Source organism: Chroicocephalus ridibundus, chromosome 4, assembly GCF_963924245.1.
Source record: "Chroicocephalus ridibundus chromosome 4, bChrRid1.1, whole genome shotgun sequence".
NCBI lineage: Eukaryota > Metazoa > Chordata > Aves > Charadriiformes > Laridae > Chroicocephalus > Chroicocephalus ridibundus.
Window position 1 is genome coordinate 43,300,869 of NC_086287.1, and position 20,574 is coordinate 43,321,442.

At 44.4% G+C, this 20,574-nt stretch overlaps 1 protein-coding gene across 10 annotated transcripts in view; it reads left to right on the forward strand.

Moving 5' to 3' along the window:
* The window catches only part of PAPLN (papilin, proteoglycan like sulfated glycoprotein), a 53,159-nt gene that overhangs the window by 16,400 nt on the left and 16,185 nt on the right, over nucleotides 1-20,574 (forward strand). For 9 of the 10 annotated variants that reach the window (XM_063331492.1, XM_063331502.1, XM_063331493.1 and 6 more), the window contains 11 exons: nucleotides 9,966-10,081; nucleotides 11,396-11,456; nucleotides 11,741-11,843; nucleotides 12,733-12,863; nucleotides 13,191-13,314; nucleotides 14,078-14,158; nucleotides 15,367-15,539; nucleotides 16,096-16,219; nucleotides 17,323-17,449; nucleotides 18,153-18,218; nucleotides 20,343-20,550. In XM_063331492.1, the coding sequence (XP_063187562.1) occupies nucleotides 9,966-10,081; nucleotides 11,396-11,456; nucleotides 11,741-11,843; nucleotides 12,733-12,863; nucleotides 13,191-13,314; nucleotides 14,078-14,158; nucleotides 15,367-15,539; nucleotides 16,096-16,219; nucleotides 17,323-17,449; nucleotides 18,153-18,218; nucleotides 20,343-20,550 (1,314 nt within the window). The remainder of the gene's footprint in view (nucleotides 1-9,965; nucleotides 10,082-11,395; nucleotides 11,457-11,740; nucleotides 11,844-12,732; nucleotides 12,864-13,190; nucleotides 13,315-14,077; nucleotides 14,159-15,366; nucleotides 15,540-16,095; nucleotides 16,220-17,322; nucleotides 17,450-18,152; nucleotides 18,219-20,342; nucleotides 20,551-20,574) is intronic. The other variant, XM_063331500.1, reaches the window with a different exon arrangement.

Genomic DNA, 20,574 nt, shown 5'->3' on the forward strand with positions numbered 1-20,574 from the left:
TCCACCGATGCAAACAACGATTGCTTCTTGAATACCTTTTGTCCCAGAAGCAGGAAAGCATGAATTCACAAACACACAGACTGATAGTGCTAATGGGAGTACAGCTATAAACCTGTGAACTGCAAGCTTACACAAGGATGGAGAAGATGGGTCTACAGGGATTCATGTCTGCTTGTGATTAAAGGGTGTAGATTGATGCCTGCTGTTTTTCATCTTTTCTACTTTTGGAGTGGAGTAGCTGAACTTGTTTTTACTTTATTGATTGTTAGACTAGGGAAAGCAGCAGGCAGCATAAGGGCAGAAATGTTGACAGGGTTGAGACTTTAAGAGCAGCTGAGGCTATTGCCTACATCTTCTCTCTGCTTGCAGTCTGAGAGTGGCTGGTTTATCTACCAGGTATGGCAGGCAGCATGAGGATCAAGAGAGGGACTCCTGCTTGTCAAAGACACTGGCTGCTGAGAATTTCCTGACCAGTGCTCCATCCTTATTGGGACCAACTAGACTCTTCTTCCCTTTTTCCCTGCTAGAATATGGAGAGGGTCTTACCATACAGTACCTGCGATGTCTGTCCCTTTTCAAAAGGCTTTGAAGGATCTGGAAAAGGAAGTCACCCATTACTTGTAGCTCCTTTATTGTTTGCACTGTGGTAGTAGAATCATAGCATCATAGAATGATTTGGGCTGGGAGCAACCTTGGTCCCCTCACTATGAAAAAGACATTGAGGTGCTGGAGCAGGCCCAGGGAAGGGCGGCAAAGCTGGTGAGAATAAGTCTTATGAGGAGCGGCTGAGGGAGCTGGGGTTGTTTAGCCTGGAGAAAAGGAGGCTGAGGGGAGACCTTATCGCTCTCTACAGCTACCTGAAAGGAGGTTGTAGAGAGGTGGGGACTGGTCTCTTCTCCCAGGTAACAGGCGATAGGACAAGAAGAAACAGCCTCAAGTTGCACCGGGGGAGGTTTAGACTGGATATTAGGAAAAATTTTTTACCCTGAAAGGGGTATTAAGCATTGGAACAGGGTGCCCAGGGAAGTGGTTGAGTCACCGTCCGTGGAGGTATTTAGAAGACGGGTAGGCATAGTGCTTAGAGATATGGTTTAGTGATGGTTTTTGTCAGAGTTAGGTTGATGGTTGGACTAGATGATCTGCCTTCCAACGTAGGCAATTCTATGATTCTATGATCATCTAGTTCCAAACCCCCTGCCATGGGCAGGGACACCTCCCACTAGACCAGGTTGCCCAAAGCCCCATCCAGCCTGGCCTTGAACAATTCCAGGGATGGGGCATCCACAGCTCCTCTGGGCAGTCTGTTTCAGTGTCTCACCACCCTCACAGTAAAGAATTTCTTCCTATTATCTAATCTAAATCTACCTGCTTCCAGTTTAAAAACATTACCCCTCTTCTATCACTACATTCCCTGGTGAAGATTCCCTTCCCATCTTTCCTGTAGACCCTCTTTAAATACTGAAAGACTGTAGTACTAGAAGCTACAGCTGGATGGACACAAGGAGTTGTGTTTAGGGGCTATACAAAGAGAAAACAAAGATGTCTCTTCATCATGTATATGGATGTGTCTCCATCTTATACCCTAGCTGTTAACGCAGAACTGAGGCAGAAGCATCTAGTGCAATTTTCAGGCCATCCTGTCATTGCTTCTAGGAAGGTTGTGAACAGTGGCAATAATGGAAAAAAAAACAGGTTCAAGTGTTTTTGTCATGATTCCTCCTGTGTTTTCAGAGAAGGATGAAATGATGTAAAACTGCCTGAGCTCTGTCCATTAGTGCTACTGCTGACAGAATGGTGCTTCTGGTGACTTAGAGAAAATAAATTTGGAAGGTTTTCCATGTGAACATCTCTTCTATTATTGTTGCATGCATGCATTTGGCATGATTGTTTGTGTGTATCATATACTTTGGGGTTGCTTTATGTTTAGTTCATCAGGTTCAGCATTCACCAGGTTTCTCTCTGCCTCATTTTCTTTTTTACAAGTGTGATTTCATGTTGGCAAATTTTTGCATCTGGAATTCCTTCTTTCCAGATCGGAAACGTCTTATCTGCCCATACCATGGGATTATTTCAAGGAAAAACTGCTCATCAGAGGAAGAGTTTTGTTTAATCTTTTATGATCTCTAGACATTAGCTGATAGACTGTGTCCAATGCTTACATTTGCTTCCAGGTTGTACTGCAGGTGTGCTGAAAGTAAAGGCTGGTCTGAAGCTTGGCTGAAAATCACATTCAGATACATTTCATCTGGACAGTATTGCTTTCTATGGGTCTGCATTTCTAGGTTAAAGTGCTGGTTTTAATTTCTTCTAAAGAGCATAATTATTGTTTAAACACTGTTAATCTATTGACTAAACTTCTAAACCCCTTAACCAGATCTGACAGGAAGGGCAGAAGGTGCAGAAGAATCTCAAATTTAAGGTCATACAGAAACAGTGAAAACTGCTGTGAGGAGGGAGAAAGAGAAGGAGATCTTATTAATGCTACTATTGAGGGAAAGGTAGAAAAAGCGCATAAGAATAATCGTACTGGGCAGGACCAGTTCATATTGCCCTATATCCTATCTCCAGCTATGTCACAAACACATGTATAGAAAAAAAACTGTAAAAAGATTGGTAAGTAAGTACAATTTCCCCCAGTATGCTTCTAGTCTCTGGTAATAATTTATGAACCTTTTGAGCTGGAGAGGTCTCTGGTTCTCTTCCCTGAATTTGGTCAGCGTCTCCTTGAAGCCATGTAGACTTCTAGCATCACAGCATTTCTATCATAACACGGAGATCCTGCTCTTTAGTGGTAAAGATCAGCTCATGTGTAATGGTTGTATTTGTTAGGATAGGATTTGTGTTTTCTCCTGTGCATCACTTAAGTTACCTGCATGAAATTTCAACTGTCATTTTAGTGGCAAGTCACTTATACTATACTGTACTTCCGTTGTTCTTTGCAGCCTCTCCCTGGTTCTTCATTGTCCTTTATTACCCTGAATTACCCCTATTGGCTGCTTTTGTTACTTCTGTGCTTTTGGTGTAGCTTATAAAAGAGTTGATCAGTTCAGGTTCCTTACAGAATCCTGCTGCTAATGTCAGTTCTTGCAGTAGATGGAGATTTCACTCCTTCCTTTGTTTTTGTCTTTGGGCCACCTGCTCATCATCCATTCAAGGACTTTCCTTCTGGCTTCTTATCTTCTTTCAAAGCTTTAGGTGAAGGATTTTGAGCTTTTTGGAAATCTGAGTGTATCTGACAAGTTACCCTTGTTGACTTGTTTGTGAATCTCTCAAAGAACTGCAGTAGTCTTAAGGATTTGCCTTTAAAAAAGCCTTGTTGACTTTTTCGCACATAGACTGTATTTATGCAGGTGCCTGCTAATTCTGTTCTTTGTTATCATTTCTATTAATTTATCAGTAGACGTCAGCTTTACGCTATGTTGGGTGTACGGTTCCTTGGGCTCCCCTGGGATCCTTTTGTAAACTCGTGTCAGACTTTCCACTTTCCAATAATCAGATGCCGAAGTGGTTTTAGCCGGGAGGCTTGTCTGCTAGTATGTAACAGTTTATCCATTTCAACCTTGAGTTCCTGTTAGGTCCCTTGGATAAACAACTTCTGGTGACTTCATACTGTGTGTTTTGTCCACTTTTCCAAACAAGTTTGGGGTCATAAAGTTTTCTCACAATTCCCCTCTTTGTGGAGCTTTCTGAATGTCCCCAGTTTCTTCCACAAGGATTCCAAGAATTAATTTGACTTCTCCGTGATGGCTGTATCTCTGTAGAAAACTCTTTTTTGTACCCTAGTCAGCTCCAGGCCACCCGGTGTTTCTGGGAGGCTTTCTGTTTCTGAAAAGTAACTTATCTGCTCTGCCCACTAGCCAGGAAGCCAGCAGGTACCTCTTTCTGCAGCGGGTGAGGCACGCGCAGCATCCTGCGCGGCTGACAGGAAAGCGAGGGATGTGGAAGGGACCAGGTATGTGATGGGACAGCCCATAAAGAGGTAGAAGGGTGAGGAGTGTTAGGGGAAGGTGAACACAGGGAACACGGAAAAGAGTTGGGAACAATGAGGGAGTGGGTTAAGTGATGCAGGGAGAACCCGAAGTGTTCTGGGGAGTTGAAGATTTAAGGGAAATGATGGATTGTAGTGGATTTGTTAGAGGGGATATGCTAACAAGCCATGGCTAGGGTGATAGAAGGGAATGAAAGGAGATATACACAGTGAGTGTAAAAACCACAAGCCATTAAAACTAATGACGCCTTGGTTTTTTTTCTCCTCTTTGTGAAGCAGTTTGTCTTAATAAGATACTCTCCTCTTCTGTACCATTTTGTATTTCGCTTCCTGCTGTCACCATCTTGTTCACTTTCATTCTTGTTTTTCTTTTCGCTCAAATGCAACTCTTTGATTGCTTATTCATTATTCATAAAAATGGTACTTGGCATTCTTCACCTTCAAAGCTCTTTGCAAGCCTGCTGTGTCTGAGCCAAGATCAAGGGTTAAGAGAGAATTATAAAAAATGCTTTGCTGATGTGGGTCTGATTAATTCACTTATTTTTTGTTGCATTTTCAGCTAATAGCATAGCTTGTTGCTGATGGATTTATCTTGAAAATGCATCTATTGGAATAGTAGCATCTATCTACATTATAAATATGTGATATACACTGAATGTTTTCCATCCCCCTTTCAATTCAGTGTGAGTGGTGAATGCCACGTGTCTTGCAGGGCTTAGCTATATGGAAACATTAGAGGTGATCATCATTGTAGTACTGGGTAGGTGTTCTGGATATAGAAAGGAGAAGGAAATGGTTCACCTCCTGAAAAAGCACATGGTCTAAGAATACACTCCACGTGGGTGCCCTGACAGCACCACTAGGCTTTACTGGCCCTGGCTGGCCTCAGCCCATCCTGCCCACAGCCCAGAACCCCATTGCAGTCCTCCAGGGCTGTCAGCCCCTGCCCCAGGGATGCTGCAGCAGGGCTGGTCTCCATCGCCCCACAACCCTGCCCTGCCCAGCCATGGGCTCTGATGAGCCAGGCCCACCTGCGGTCTCATGGCCTGGCCTGGCTTTGGCCGGAGGTGCCCAATTCCCAAGGCTGGGACTGTCCCCCAGCCTCCCTGCTCCCTGGCTCACACTGCCACCCTGGGAGAGCCCCTGCTACTGGCCCCCAGCCCACAGGGAGCAGCCAGCCCTCAGGGAACCTTGCCAGTTTTCTTTTTTTTCTTTGGCCCCCCTCCCTTATTAACTTTTCTCTAAGCAATTAACTTTTCTCTAAGCAATTATAATTCAAGCTTAGCAAAGCTGCATTTTTGACTGGGGCCTTCTTACTTGCCAAGACTTTGGCAATGAAACCATTACTGAATAAATGACTGTGGTGATCACTATCTTTTGTAAAGTGTTTGGTTTTCACCCTTCTTGCATACATGTTTCATCAATGGGGCTACATTTCAGGGGTGTGTCAAAATAAACATTAACCTTATTTCAGAAACTGCAAACCCCAGAACGCAGATATTTATTAAATAAAAGGATGTAGTGTTATCTGAGAAATTCTAAGACAGGTTAGAGAGAAAGTCTGAATTTTACTCCAGTTTTAAGCCATGGAAATGCTGCATAAAATAACAGTGATACCTGGGGAACCAGCCTCACTTTACAATTGACAGCAACGTCTGTTTTCAGTGGGTAACAATTGTACAGGGCTTTGTAGTCAACTTCCAATGTCAAGGATTTTCCACCATGTCCTCAGTATTGAGGCACTGAGATTTGTTTCAGATCTGAATGAATTCTAGCAACTATGTGATGCAGCTCAAGAAATCACAGCAAAAAAATTTCAGTGTCCAAAAAGATGCTTCAGTTGTAGCTCAGTGGACCAAAGCTATGTGACCTGCTGAGCTAAAAGCAAGCACTAGCATTGTCCAAAACCTCTCAGGCATAGCCTGGATGTCAGCAACCCTGTGCTTTGAGGAGCGACTGTTGGAGTGGTGTAACATGATGTTTTGTTGTTGCTTGTCAGTCTGGAAAGGCAGTGCAAAGAATCACGGAATAATTCAGGTTGACTATCTCTAGGCCCTCAAAGGTGCCCAAGGGGCCAGGGAAACACTAGGGGTAAGAACTTGTCTGGGATTTTGGTTATTTGGACCTGTGACTGCAGACCTTCACGGCTCACTTTGGACTGTGTAATAAATTGACGTTTGCTTTGATAGCTTGCCAGTATTTGAGTTGCAATTGAGTTGCAACAAGGCATTAGGAAATCATTCATGCTGAATTGCTAGTGTACATTTGGTTATATGAACTTTGTGGATCACTGCATGCCTGCAATGCATCCCTCTGGGAAGCACAGTTGTCTTCCCATGCATAGTTTCCTATGCATCTTATCAGACCGACTGAGAAGTATTTCAAGGACCCTTTTAAAAGTGTTCTTACATACTGCCAACATTTTCTGACTTTCTGAGTCAAGTCCCATTCATAACGCCTCTTCCGGTGCATGTTTCATATACAAAAATAAATATTATATGGCATATATTATGCTACCTAGGACCCTTTTGCAGAATTCTTTTGTTTGTGTCTGATGCATACTGGAATTGTCCTTAAAGATGAAGTCTGGAGCTCTAGTGACTTGGAGGCACAGATTTTTTTATTTGCTGGTTATATCAGATAGAGTCGGCCTGATAACAGCAGATGCTGCAACTACATCAGCAATGCATCTATCTAGGAACTGATGAAAGCAATACAGTGTTCATAAAAATGAAATCACTGGCCTTCTAAACCTTTATACCGCAGCAGCCTGTTTACCAGTGAGCACTGAGAGCATGTGGTGCCAGGGTCACGTGCATCATCAATATCCCCAGAAGGTATGCATTTCTGCTGTCTGAACAGGCAATCAAACTGGACAGAACGGTTGGGCATTAACCGACTGTCCTTTCTGGAGTTTTTAGAAGTCAAGTAAGATGGTTGTACGCTTTCTCTTGCTTTTCCTGAAACATTAAAATACATACTTAACGCAGATAACGGAACTGTGTTCTTGTATGCATGTTAGGCTGAAGTGAGGGAGGAATGGAACCAAATGAATTAGTAACTTTAGAATAAAAAACAGTGATGTTTTTTAGTAGTAGATTTTTAGTTTAGGGGTCCAAGACAGACTGGGATTTAGTTGTCCTGGCTGACAACAGATTTCAGAGTGCGAAGAAATCAGGAGGGGGCTTTTGGAACAGAAACTAGCTAACAGCATCTAAAAACATCTTGTTATCAGATTATGTGATAATAGATTTCTTATTTATTATAAACATGCAGCTTTATATTTGCCTGTACACGCACGCATGCAGTTATCAAAGTAATGAGGGCTGTGCGCAGGTTTCTGAATGTGGGAGTTGGGCCCCTATTAAGATGTTTCTCCAACGCTATACAGCTTTGGGAGAATTCTTCCTGCTGGTGCTCCTTTTGGGGTGTACATAAATGGAGTGATACTGAGAAAATTATTGTTCCTGCACTCGGTGGATGCATAAGCCTTAAAACAAAGAGTCCCTGCAGATTTTACTCTCTATAGAAGGAATAAAGAATGCTACCTCTCTGGGAGAGATATTGGAATATTTATCAGGTTGGTGTGTGTGTCAGGGAAGGGCTTTCTATTCTAATTGCCTTCCAGTAATCTGACTTTCAAATGCTCTTCCTTTGGATTTTTATCTACATGTTTTTTTCTGCCTTGTGCTGACTGAAAGGTCCCTTGTTTCCAGAGTGAGCTAGTACTGCTCCTAAATCAGTCAGTTGATAGAGAGGAATAAAACTGCAGAGAAACAGACCGGTAGCGTGTTTCATTCTCTTGAGAGTAAGGGAGGAGAGATTACAGGGGGAGGAATTAGCTGCCTGAAAGGAAAACCTGGGAAAATAAGATGCCTTGCCGAAAGCTGAAACTCTATTGACAGGATTACTCCTGGAAAGGCAAATGAGAATGCAGAAGACAAACACTGAGCTCAATATCTGGAATGGGAGAATGGGAAAAAGGTTTGTCAAGGGGTCAGGGAGATGTTGACTTGGCAGAGAGAAAGTATGTAGAAGTGGCTGTAACCTGGGTACTGCCATTAAGTGAGCAGCGTGAAGGCAAACAGACTTGGTCTGAACCAGAAAACTTGTCCTGAAGGATTTTACTTGCAGAGGTATGAGAAAGAATTGCACAAAACTTTTGCGAAGGAAATTGAATAGCAGGGGCCAAGAAGAAAGCGCTTCAATTTAGAGCAATAAAGGTAATAGGCAGGAAGAATTTGGGGTGACTTTGCAGCTAGATAGTTGTGGGTAATTTGGTAGCAAATGCATAAATGGTAAGATGATTGACTGCGTTGCTCTGTCAGCAGCAGGGAATTATTCCTTAAGAGGGTGAGAGAAAGAGAGAAACAAGACTGTAACTCAAGGACATATGGTCAGGCAGGGAGTATGTGTAGAAAATTACAAAGACTGTTTAAATGACAAGTGAGGATTAACCCATGCATCTTGTCTGAGTCGGATTCACTAGATAATTTATTAGGCTAGCTCTATTTCTAGCAGAGACCTGGATGTCTTATATAAAAGCAGTTATCACTTAACTGAAGTGAAAATTATGTTCTTGAAGTAAGGAGCTTGTGCCTTCTCTGTAGGCCTTGGAAAGTGACCTGGGTGGGTGGAAAGTGTGAGTCAAGTGGGGTTAATATCCCTGCTATGGTGAAATTCTCCATTTCTAGGATGTTCCTCTGCTCCAGCAGAAAGCCCTTATGACGGCATTTACTAGTCGGGTGATCGTCGGGGAGTAGCTTACCTGAGGGACAACAGGAAGGAATGGAAATGGAGCACAAGCAGGGAAACCCAGAGGACGGGAATGTGGGGTGCCATGTTCAAGTCAAAAGAGGCTGTGTGAAACTGGAGGATGGATTGGGACCCAGACCCAGGGATTATGTAGATTTGGTGGGATACTGCGTGTGTGGAAGGGAATTAGACTACATCTCAATAACTTTTTACCTTTTGTTTCTCTGCCTGCCCACTCTTCACTACCCCAAATGTCTAAGTGCCCAAACGGTATGCATTACCTTCTCAGCTGTGTAATACATACATAAACTGCCCTACAGGTGCAGATGCACAGCAAACTCTGTTTTTACAGCCTCAGTCCCTGTGTAACCCTGCATTTACCTTCTTTTCCCAAACACAATTAATCCTTTTGCATCTTGCAATTGTCCTTTTTTTTTCAGGATATTGCTATTCTTCCTGCTAAACCCCCATGTCCTGCTGTATGTGGATCCTACCTGCTGCAGTAGGCCTTTTTTTCCTGAAAATACGATATTTCATGTGCTTCTAAGACAATGTGTTTTGGTTCATTCCACTGCATTTGTAACAACGTGTCTATGTTATCATGCTTATTTCTCCTAGTGTCAGCATCCATTCAGACTTTCTAAACACAAAATTAATTAAGGCTGTAGCTAATGGTGGCTCAGACCTTGACCTCATCATAAGATACAGTTAGGTACGGGGAAAAATGGTCCACAAACGGAATTTTGTTGCAGTAAGAGGTGTGTTGCAGGGGTTTCCTTACTCTTTCCTTTATTTCTCTTAAGTGTCTGGCTTGGAGCCAAGGATTTGGGATTAAGTGCCTCTATCGATCTGGTGTGGAGTGACAGCACTCATAGTCCCTGAAGTAATGATTTGCCTTTGTTGCCCAGCTGAGAGGGAGATGTTATCTTCTTTCAAATGGTTATTCAAAAGTGCTGAGATTCTATGAATAGACAAACAGGAACAGTTTAAGGGATATAAAGCTGGATGTGCTATATGGCTTCAGGAAGCTAATACTCTTAGATATTAGAGGCTTGATGTTTCTGATGTATTATTCTCTGCCACTTTTCATACTAGGAATACAGCCCAGCAAGACAGTCTCTTTGGCAAGAGAATGCATAGGAGCTCTGCTTCACTTTCATTGTTTTTTTTTTTCTGTGTTGCCATGTCCATTTGATATGTCTGTGTTTTTTTTTATTTACAGAGCTGGCGGATGAAACGGCAGATTGGTGTCTGGGGGAGCTGGGGTGAATGGGGCAAGTGCAGTCGGAGCTGTGGTGGTGGAGTCAGCTTTCGGCAAAGGCGCTGCTATTCCCAAAGGTGAGGACTAACCTCCTTTTTCTTTCTTTAAATGTGTTTTTCTGTTACTGAGCTCCTGCACTTCTGTTCCAATATACCTCCAGAACAAGAATGACCTAGTGTTTGATTCCAGGGGAATAAGTCACCTGAGTTCACTTTGAGATGATCCTCGGCTTCAGTCTTGTCACTGCTGTTTTGAATAGTGCTCTCTTCAACACATCCTTGCTTTGGCTCCTCTGCTAGAGCACAGTGGTTTCTCTGTGCAATCAGGTAATTGGTATGGCAGCAGAGGTTCAACTAGGTCTAGCGTGGCAGGCCTGGGGGAGAGGGAGGAGAGTCCAGAGCAGTAGGTTTCTCTCCAGAGAGCCGATGATGGTGCTGAGATTTTCTCAGGCTTATGATTCCCAGGAAGGTAAATTGCCCCAGAAGAAATGGAAGAGTGGAGTCAGCTCAAGTGGTGTTAACACTGTGCTGTCTCATTTGCAGCTGGGTTAGATGCAGTGAGGACGATGTCTGGGACTGCACCTGTTGGGAATGATGGACCTGAAAGATCCTGAAAGAAAATGGAAAAAAAAGCCAGAATCTCAATAATATCCTGAAAAAACAGCCTCTTCTGTTTTTTTTTAAATAGAAGAATCCAGAGTTATGAAGCACTGCTTCTTCCCACCCAGAATAAAGAAAGGTCTCTTTTGAAGCTGCCTATTATGATATACAGCTGTGTGTTATGGTAGACACCTGTCAGAATCCCTGGGGGCCTGTCTCTCCATTTTAGGAATACCAAGATATTAGACATTTGTTGGCTTTTCAGATCAATTTCTTCCATAACTTACTCTCCATCATGCTCAGCTAGAGACATTTGGCTGGAATGAGGGTGTTGCACACTTTCCATGGGCATGTTTAGATCTTCCTACTATGCATAGTATGCAAGTAAATGTATGCATGATAGGTCACGTGTGTACATATTCTAAATAGGCCGCTACCCTCTTGCTCATAGCACGTTTCTGGTTCTGGTAAGGACACCTCAGCTGTGTGTCGGTGGAGAAAGGACAAAAAGTTCTGCTTCCATTATTTAGTGAAAACGTGACCCTGAAGAGTTATACTGCAATCATTCATAGTGTGTGTCTCTTTCATGCTAGAATGCAAACCATAACAGAAAATGTCACTAGAAGATGCCAGCTTCCTCTAGTAGAAAAGTAGTGTGTTTTAGTTATTTTGTGGCTTCAGGAAACCCTGTGAGGGTGATATTCTCAATGTGAAGGTGACTTGTAATATCTGCCATGAGATGATTTTTTGCATGTGTATTCTTCAAAGAACTTCATGTTGGTTTTCTTTCAGGACAGAAGGTGATTCCAGTTGTGTTGGACCAACTCGAAGCTATCGGTCATGCAATGTTCAGGTACAGTGCTCTCTTTGTGCTCTGTTTTTTGTCTTTGCTTGCCTGTTGCTCCTTTTCCCCAGATAAACACCATTCTTGTTCAGAAGTAATATGTCATTATTAGGTTTTCTTCTCTGGCATCACTGGTGAATGCTGTTTGCCAACAGGACCCCTCAAAAGCATATTGATTTTATGCCGCTAATTTCAGATGAGAAGAGTAACAAATAAAAAACAATTTTTTGTTGTACACCTAATTGTCCTCCTTTTCATAATGGCCCAGCGCAAACATTTTCTCCTCCAAACAGAGCTGTCCAGAAGGCTCACGGGATTTCCGGGCAGAGCAATGTGCAGAGTTTGACGGGACAGAATTCCAAGGAAAGAAATACAAGTGGCTTCCTTATTATGGAGGTAATGACAAACATGTAGGATTTCTCTTCATCCCTGACTATCAGCAGTATGTTCTGAAGTGACTATAATGTTTTTGACTGTAGTATCCTGGCAGGGGGACTTCCTTAGCTGGAGTAGTAGGCAGGGTGTTGGCAAGGAAAAAACTGCTCTCATGAAGACACTGGATGCATGGGCCAAGAGACATCTCTCTCTGCAGCAATACATAGTTCTCTCTTGTAACAGCCATTCTTTCAGAAACATTGCCCAGGAGTGCTGGAAGAAGTGGCGGCTAGGTCCTAAAATATTAGAGAAGCAGAAGCTTTGCTGTATTTTTCAATATAGATGAAATATTACTGGAGCACATGAGAAACAAATGCATATAATTGAGTGCTTCAGAAAATATGACATCTCTCGCAATTGGCCCATGCTTTCTTGAGGAACCAGTTCAGAAGGCAGGTGTAGGTCCTCACTGTGCTTTGATATGTTATCATTCACACCAGTTTAAAAAATTATGAGGGATTTCAAGACGGATTTAAAGTTTTGCTTGCTGGCCGTTGAGATAACAGCTCCCTTGTGTTCTGTACCAGCACTTGTTATTCTAGAAAGCCTTGTACTCCAAGGGAGCATAAGAAGAGTCCTACTAAGGCATAACCAAACATCACCTGGCCCGACATCCCTCCTCCACTACTGGCCAGTCAAGGTGCCTGAGGAAATGATTGCATACAGTGAGGCTTTACCAGGGTACTTTTCCAGCCTCCAGCAGTTTGTGACACAGGAATCTGTTCAATATCTGTCACTTAATATCAGTCCACCTCTCTGTTTCTGCTCCTGTGATCTAAAACCAGGCTCCTGATGCGTTAGCAAGCTATTAGCCATAGTGTATAATGTGGGTTTTTTCCTCTCCTAACAGCGCCCAATAAGTGTGAGTTAAACTGTATTCCCAAGGGAGAAAACTTCTACTACAGGCACAAGGAAGCAGTGATAGATGGGACTACCTGTGAACCTGGCAAGCGGGACATCTGTGTAGAGGGAGTTTGCCAGGTGAGTCACCGTGTTGCTTCTTGCCTTTACCATTGTGACTGTCAGTCTTTCTGTTGCTTCCCTTTGTTCTACTTGGCCCTTCATAATAACACCAAAAAAGCAGGATCATTGCATTTCTGAGGTGCTGAGGAGCATGCAGACAGCATTTATCTATCTGTCTCTGTGAAATAGAAGATGCCAACTGTCCTTTCTCTGACAACTCCTTCCCCACCTTCTCCTGACTTCCCAGATTGCCTAGGTTCAGGCTTTCATATTAGATTGGCCATTTTTTCTTTCTTTCCTCTGTCATTATGGTTTATTCATATCAAAGCCACTGTGCTCTGACAGGCTGTTGGCTGTGATAACATGCTGGAATCTGCCAAGAAGGAGGACAAATGCCTGCAGTGTGGAGGAGATGGCAGCACCTGCTATGGTGTGAAGGGCACTTTTGATGTGGCAAGCCTCCCCAAAGGTACAGATGATCTAGGTAGTTTGGACAGGTGAGAAGGGGAGAGTTAAACCTAAAATCAAGCTGCTACAAGAGCTGGTGGAGACACCTGCTCAAATGGTCATTGTAGGCAGGCTTGGACGTTCACTGGAAATGTCTGTGAATGGCATGTGGCTCTTTGGCTGCTTTAGCATCAGAAAATGTATCGATGGCCTTGTCCTGGGAATCACTTCCTTAGTCTCAGTACAGACTGAAGTACTTGCCATGCTGCTGGTGTCTTTCCCTGCTCTGTCTCCAGCAAGTGCTAGAAATATACCGTATGAATATAGCTATATACCTCTTTCATAAGACTGTCCCCCTGTCCAGTGTCTTGATAGCCCCCCAGGATTGGTGCAAGGCTAGAAATGGGACTGCATCTTCTGCATTTGGCCAATTTTGAGTAATTTCAAGGTAACTGCACTGTGGTCAAATCTCTCTGTTTTGAGCTCCAATACAATGCCTGCTGAAATCTCAAAGATTTTAAAATCTAAAAAACAGACTTTGCACTGACCCTTGCGCTTACTTTGCTAAGGTGTAGTTGGAAATTTTTAGACCTGGACTGACCTGTGGATAGTTTTGGGTGAAACTATTCAGAATGCAGATACAGTGACAGCTGAAATGCTTCAAGCCACTATCATAATGATTATCCAGTTGTTCAGGGACCAATGAACCCATGAGCACCTCTGGCACAGGAGAGTGACTGTGTGGCATCCACAGACAGATATTGAATAATCGTCTTTATTCTCAGGTTACAATCAGATCTTCATCATCCCCGTGGGAGCCACCAGCATCTTAATTAAGGAAGTTATGCCCAGCAGGAATTTTCTGGGTAAGCCTGATGTCAGAATCTGTGTTTCAGCCCATTTAGATTCCAGCCATTGCTTTGAAATTTGATTTTCAGATACACCAGGCTTTGGGATGTTTACCTTGAGGGCTTGATGTGGCAGAGGGTAAAACTCTCTGAAAGTCAGGATCTGACTATTGAGTTGAGTCGTTAGTTATGCTCAGCCCTGAGCTTCAGGTTTACTTCATTTTCTTTCCTGTGATAATCTTGCTGTTGGGTGGGAAATAAAAAGAATAAACCATGTTCAGACTTCCTGCCTGGCACTTACAAGGAGTCTAGTTGATGCAGCAAAATTTGGCTATGAGTTCTGCTGGTTGCTTAGTGAATGTAAACCCTAATTCTCCCTGCCACCCAAAAGTTTGGGATAGGCTGCTTTTCCCCATAGATGTTTTGGGTATTTGTCTGCACAACCTTAAACTCAGGTCATGCTGCAGAGGGCAAAAAGGAGGTGGAAAAGTTCTCACCTAGTTTTCCAGGCAGGGCTGAGGAAATTCCAGGGGAGAAAGAGTCTTCTGCTTTCTGACTTTTCCATTGTCCAACGCTTTGGACAGATCAATTTGGTGATGTTTTCCTTTGCAGAAAACTGTATGCGGCACCAAAGTCTTCTGAATAGAATGTCTGATGAACAGGACAGTGGTGTCAGGCAGTGGGGTGTGAAGCCCACATCTTAACGGCAAGTGGGACATAGGCTGTGTCTCAGTGACTAATAGTGGGGATTGCAGAGGCAGAGCTGGAATATACTGGAAGCATTTGATTGTGCAGCAAAAAAATGCTTGATCTGCAGCAAAGCTGGCAAGAACCACTGTCCGAATATGAAGCAGCTTCTGGCAACAGAGCATTACGGGGGAGCAGTATTGTTGGAGGATGATGGTCCCATTTTTTTGCTACGCCTGCAATGCAGTGTTGAGTGGAAACAGGAGCATCCCTGATGGGTTCTTATGGTCCTCTTTCAATGTGTGAATGTGCTCCACTGGTAGATGCTGCCATATTAGTTTGTCGCCACACTTAAAGGGTAGTAATACTGGTGTAAAGGAGCTGGGGTTCGAGTAGTGGATCTGAGAGCTCTATGGATTGCCAATACCCTAGAAGTCTAGAGTGGGCTCTGTCTTGTGGTATCTGGAGCCAGGTGTCAGGCTATAGGTGTGTTAATTTACTGCCTCTTTTTTTTTTTTTTGGCACATGGATTTGTCCAGCTGTCAAGAATGTACGAGGGGAGTATTATCTGAACGGGCATTGGACCATTGACTTCAGCCGAGCACTGCACATAGCTAGCACGGTTATGCACTATGACCGTGGCTCGGAGGGGGATCTGGCCCCAGAGCTCCTCCATGCCCAGGGTCCCACCACAGAACCCCTCGTCATTGAGGTAAGTGGCCGTGCCTGCCCCTCGCTGATGCTCTTGCTCTCTCACTTCGCGTAGTAGCCCTCGCTTTGTGCAGCGGGGCAGCAGGAGTGCATCAGTAGGGACCATGTGGGGAAGACTGGAGAAGTGATGGTGCTATAGGTGGGGTCTGGTTCTGTTGCCGAGAAAGGAGCAGGGCAAGGCTTGATGTTGGCTTCCTGCCTATTCCCTTGGGCTCTGACTTTAAGGGAGCAGAGAGTCAACACCGAATGGTGTTGGGGCAGGGACAGGTTCTAGGGCACTGCTTGTTCTAGTGTGCTGCAAGCCAGGCAAGGGTACTGACTGTTACAGGAGCAGCTGGACCTTCTGCCTCTGAGAGGGGCGAATGCCCCCTTCTCTGAAAAATAATGCTCTCTAGAGTATCATAGATGGAAAGGAGAAAATGCAGCGTAGAGAATAAGTGCTCCTTGAATGGGAAGGAAGCAGGTCAGCTCAAACCCTCAGACACGGTGGGGAAATGCTGCGAATGCAAAAAGTGCTGCTGTTGTTATTTCCCTGACTTCATCCCATGTTTTCACAGCTCATCAGCCAGGAGCCGAACCCAGGGGTACAGTATGAGTACTACCTGCCCGTGCAAGGACAGGCCCCGGGTTACAGCTGGAGCTATGGTTCCTGGAGTGAGTGCAGCTCTGAGTGTGGAGGAGGTAAGGGGACAGGATCTGGTCTCTGGTGGCTGGTGTGGGGTTTATATCCACACCCTGAAGACAGTGTGACTGTGTGCTGCCCTCTGCAGCTGCTTCCCAGCAGTCTCCCGCTGGAAGACAGCACAGGTATCTGGAGGGGGCAGCTAAGGTTTTGCCAAGGGAGGGTCACACATGGAATCACAACAGGACTGTGTCCCCTGCCTTGTCCTGTCTTATTTTCCATGCCCTAATCCTCAGACGTGTTACTAGGATCTGTTAAGAATCTTCATAAATAGCCTCTGTTTCATTTTGTTTTGCTTCAGTTCTTCATGTCCTGTTCAGGCCTTTTCAACCACTTGAGAGGTTCTCTCCAAACTGACTTGGCCTACATAACTGAACCACATCATTCCGCTCTACCAGAGCCTGGAAGATTCCCTCTCTGCAGGGGGACTGTCAGGTCTCACAGAGTGTAACGTCATGTTCCATTTACAGATTCTGCTGTGGGCAAAGTTATGGATTTTAAGCTAAATATCAAAACAAAAACCCCCAATCAAACAAAAAAACCTCTTCAGCTGACTAATACATATAGTTCCTATCAGACTGTTCTGGTCGTCTGTGCTGATGGCCATTTTGATTGCTTTTGCCATATTGTGGTTGAAGGAGATGATATTGTCTTTGCTGGGCACTCTTATCCTGTAGGAAGAGTTGCAAGTTGTCCTCCTGTATGCACTCTTCACAAGACTGACCTTCTGGGTCTAACTGGAGGCTCCCAGCTCTGCTGCTGTTTACTGCACACACCATGCTGGGTTCCTTGATAAGCAATATATGGATATGATGCTTCCCTTGTGAGTCTCAATCCATAAGATAACAGGGAAATGCCCTTCAGCTACACAGAACTATTCTGTCTCTCTTCCCCTTCCAGTGGACTCCTATACTCTGGGGAGGCATCATTCATACTGTCACTATTGACAGACCGAGAGCTGCACCTGACTCTTTTCCAGGTTGGCTGGGATGAGTGTGGATTCTGCTCTACTTTAGAAACTCGTTTTGCCAACAGCAGTGCATTGCAAACCTTGTCCTGGGTGACTTGCACTGATCAGGATACTCTCTTGCTTCTCCTTTAGGTTTCCAATCACGCTTGGTGTTTTGTACCATAGACAATGAAATTTATCCGGACTATATGTGCAGGAATAAACCACAACCAGACAATAACCGGACATGTGGCCGTCAGACTTGTCCCCAGACAAAACGGTAAGATTTCCTTTCCTCTTCTGGACTCTGAATTCTTTCTGAGGTGCTTCTGAAACCAAGAAAAACAATGACCCTCTTGCTTCTCCTGCCCTCCAGCATGGTTCTCTCCAAGGAAATGTTATACTTCTTGGAGAAAGCCCAAGACAAAGGGTGGTGTTGATAACACTGTGATGAACATTTCTGTGCGCACAAGGAAAGGACTTAATACATCTTATGTTCATTTTGTAGACCAATTAGATTTGCTTTCCAGAGTATGATTGTGGAAGATAGTCTCCTAGCCCATGTAGAAGATAGGAAACAGATTCTCTGGTTTTTGTTCTCTTCAACTGGAGCTTGCAAAAACAGAGGACTAGGTCAGAGGGTGTCATTTTAATGTAACTTCTGCATTCCCAGTGTCCTTGCTTTTAGAAAGGAATGAATCCTCAAATATTTTCATCCTGCGGCATCTTCAAACCCTTTTACCCAGCCATTACCACCTTGTCTCTTGCAGGCATAGCCTTGCAGTTGGCTTCACGTGGCTTTTACATGCGCATTCAGAGCTGTAGCCAGAGCCTTAACTGCGTATCTGGTGGGTGCAGTAGAGGCCTGTGAGAGTGCAGTTGTGGGTGAGAGGGCACTTGGAAACCTAGGAGCATTTCTGAACACATGGTGGCCTGTGGCTACTTGTTTTAAGTTCTTTAAATCCTTTGTTCTGTGTATAAAGGACTTCTTACGTCTATCTGCCACAAGCCTGGAGCCACAGTGGATCACGGAGGTCTCATATGAAGAGGTAACAAGGAGAAGGAGGTTACAGAAAGTACAGGAAGGCAGCTGCTCTCTTCTGCTCTCCGCCTAGTTGCCCACTGAAGTCTGTGGGGGCTTTCCTCTTTGGTGCTGGTGGTAGCAGTGGGTGGTGCTTTGCTTTTGATTCTTGCCTGTGAAAATAGTGGTGGAGGGTGCTGGCTGGCAGCTTTGCTTAGGTGGTTGTGCGTGCTCCTGGTAACTTGATTCTTATGGGACTGAGAAGGGGACAGTTTCTTCACAGCTTTTGGCTGCTTGTCCTGACAATTGTTGGGTTTTCTCTAGAATCAAGGTAGAGAGGCGAAGGGATGTTCTGGAAGATTTTTGTTTGGTTTATTGAGATAAATAAAAGAACAGAAAAGAAAAGAGAGCATGATGGATTGGACAATTGAAGCATTGGCCAGGATGCCACCATGCCATAGCAAAAGCCTCAGAGTTTCTCGAAAGCTTTCCTTTCTTTGGCATGTGCCCTATAGCAGGCAGAAAAGTGCCTATATACTGTGACGAGTACAAGGACGAGTACAGGTACAATACTTAAAACGTACACTGAGGTATGAGAAGTAAAAAAAATCAAAAGCAAAATAGTTGTTCCTCAGCAAACTGCTAATAGCTTAGGACTTGCAAGGCTTTGCCCTCTGATGAGGGCCTGAGCCTTATGGTTGACCTTGTCTTACAAAGGAAATGAAACAAGTGTCAGACAAGATGTCTTGTCTCACAATTGAAGGAAGCTGTAGGTGAGCCTATCCAGTTGATACAGCCTTTCTAAAACTTTGCATTTGCTTTACAGGAGGCAAAAAACAGTTTTGGGTTGTGTGGTTTTTTTTAGCCCCACTGGAAGTTCTGAAAAATCTTGATCAATGAATTTTTTATTTTTTTTTTGAGCCCTGCAACCACACCACTCAAAGTGACTTCTTGCTGCAGCTGTTGCCTTTCCAAAGGGAACATCTTATTTTATAGCAAAGGCTGTTCAGTTTTGGGCTGGTATCTGCATCTTTAGCAGTAAAGAAGAGTATCTTAAGGAGATGAACATGTCTTCTCTTGGCTGAGTCTGCTGCGTAGTTTCTGGTAGGGTGTGAATGGGAATTGGCTGAAACTCAGTTTAGGGGTGGTGAGGGCAGACCAGAGAAGCAGCTGGAAGGATAGAGGAGAAAACATGAACCACCTTCACACCCTGGCTGGGACACCTGACTGCAAGGGGAAGTAGCAGCTGACAAACAGATCACCATGATGCTCACCTTGCATCACTAGTGCTTTTTGACTGTGCACCACGCTGGAGTCGTGAATGTTGTCCTTGATGGACCAGATGGATCAAGAGCCCATCACGTTGCCCCTGAAGCCAGGCCATGTAAGCTGTGCTCCTGGCTACCTGGGCAGCTCTGAGACACAGGAGTGGACAAGGGCAGAGATTTTAGCATCCAAACAGTCAGATTGTTTTGTGGACGTTCCCCCTTCCATTAGCAAGGGTGTATCATTTCTGTGACAGTTTCAGCAACCAAACACAGGACAAAATCTATTTAAAGTTTTTGGTTTTGTTTTGTTTTATTTTATTTTTTAATGTGTGTGCTGCCGTTAGAGAATTTGGCCAATGGGAGGAATAAACCAGCTTTCTACTGGCTGTCAGTGAAAAGTTCAGAAGCACTTCTGAGAGCGTCTGGCATGGTTTGCAGGAAGAGTAAGGTCTTGGCTTGGTTTTATTGTTTCTGATAATGGCTGGAGTGTAATGGGTGGTTAGGCTGGTGTGGGTTGCTTTTCTTTTAGCTGATCTGGATTGTTTTCTTATTTTCTTCCTTTTTTTCTTTGGTGTTCCATTCACACATGACATTTTTGCGGACATCAAGAGACCAAAAGCCACGGAGAGAAAACTTCCCCCTCTGGGAGAGCTCTGCACTTCCACAGAAACATGTGTGTTGTAGTTGGGGGATTTGTCTCTGGAGTGGGGCTCATGCTCTGCATTGCCAATTAAGCTGGGCAGCGCTTGGTCAAATGGGAACTTGCCTCTGACTCTGTTCTGCAAAGGGACATTTTCCCTGTCTGATTACAACAGCAACCGCCCCTCTGCCTCTGGGCAGTTTAGCTGGGCTTACATTTGTTTGCTCGATTCTGTGACCTGCAGGTGGAAAACAGGGGAGTGGGGACCCTGCTCAGCTACCTGTGGTGGGGGCACCCAGACTCGCTCCGTCTACTGCGTGGCGTTCGACGGTCAGAGCTCCCAAGGGGTGGTGGATAACTCTGAGTGCATGGCCTTCGCGCAGCAGCCTCGCAGCAGTCAGCCCTGCAACATGAGACAGTGTGCGACCTGGAGCACAGGGCCCTGGTCAGAGGTGAGTTTCTGTCTGGGAGGCAAC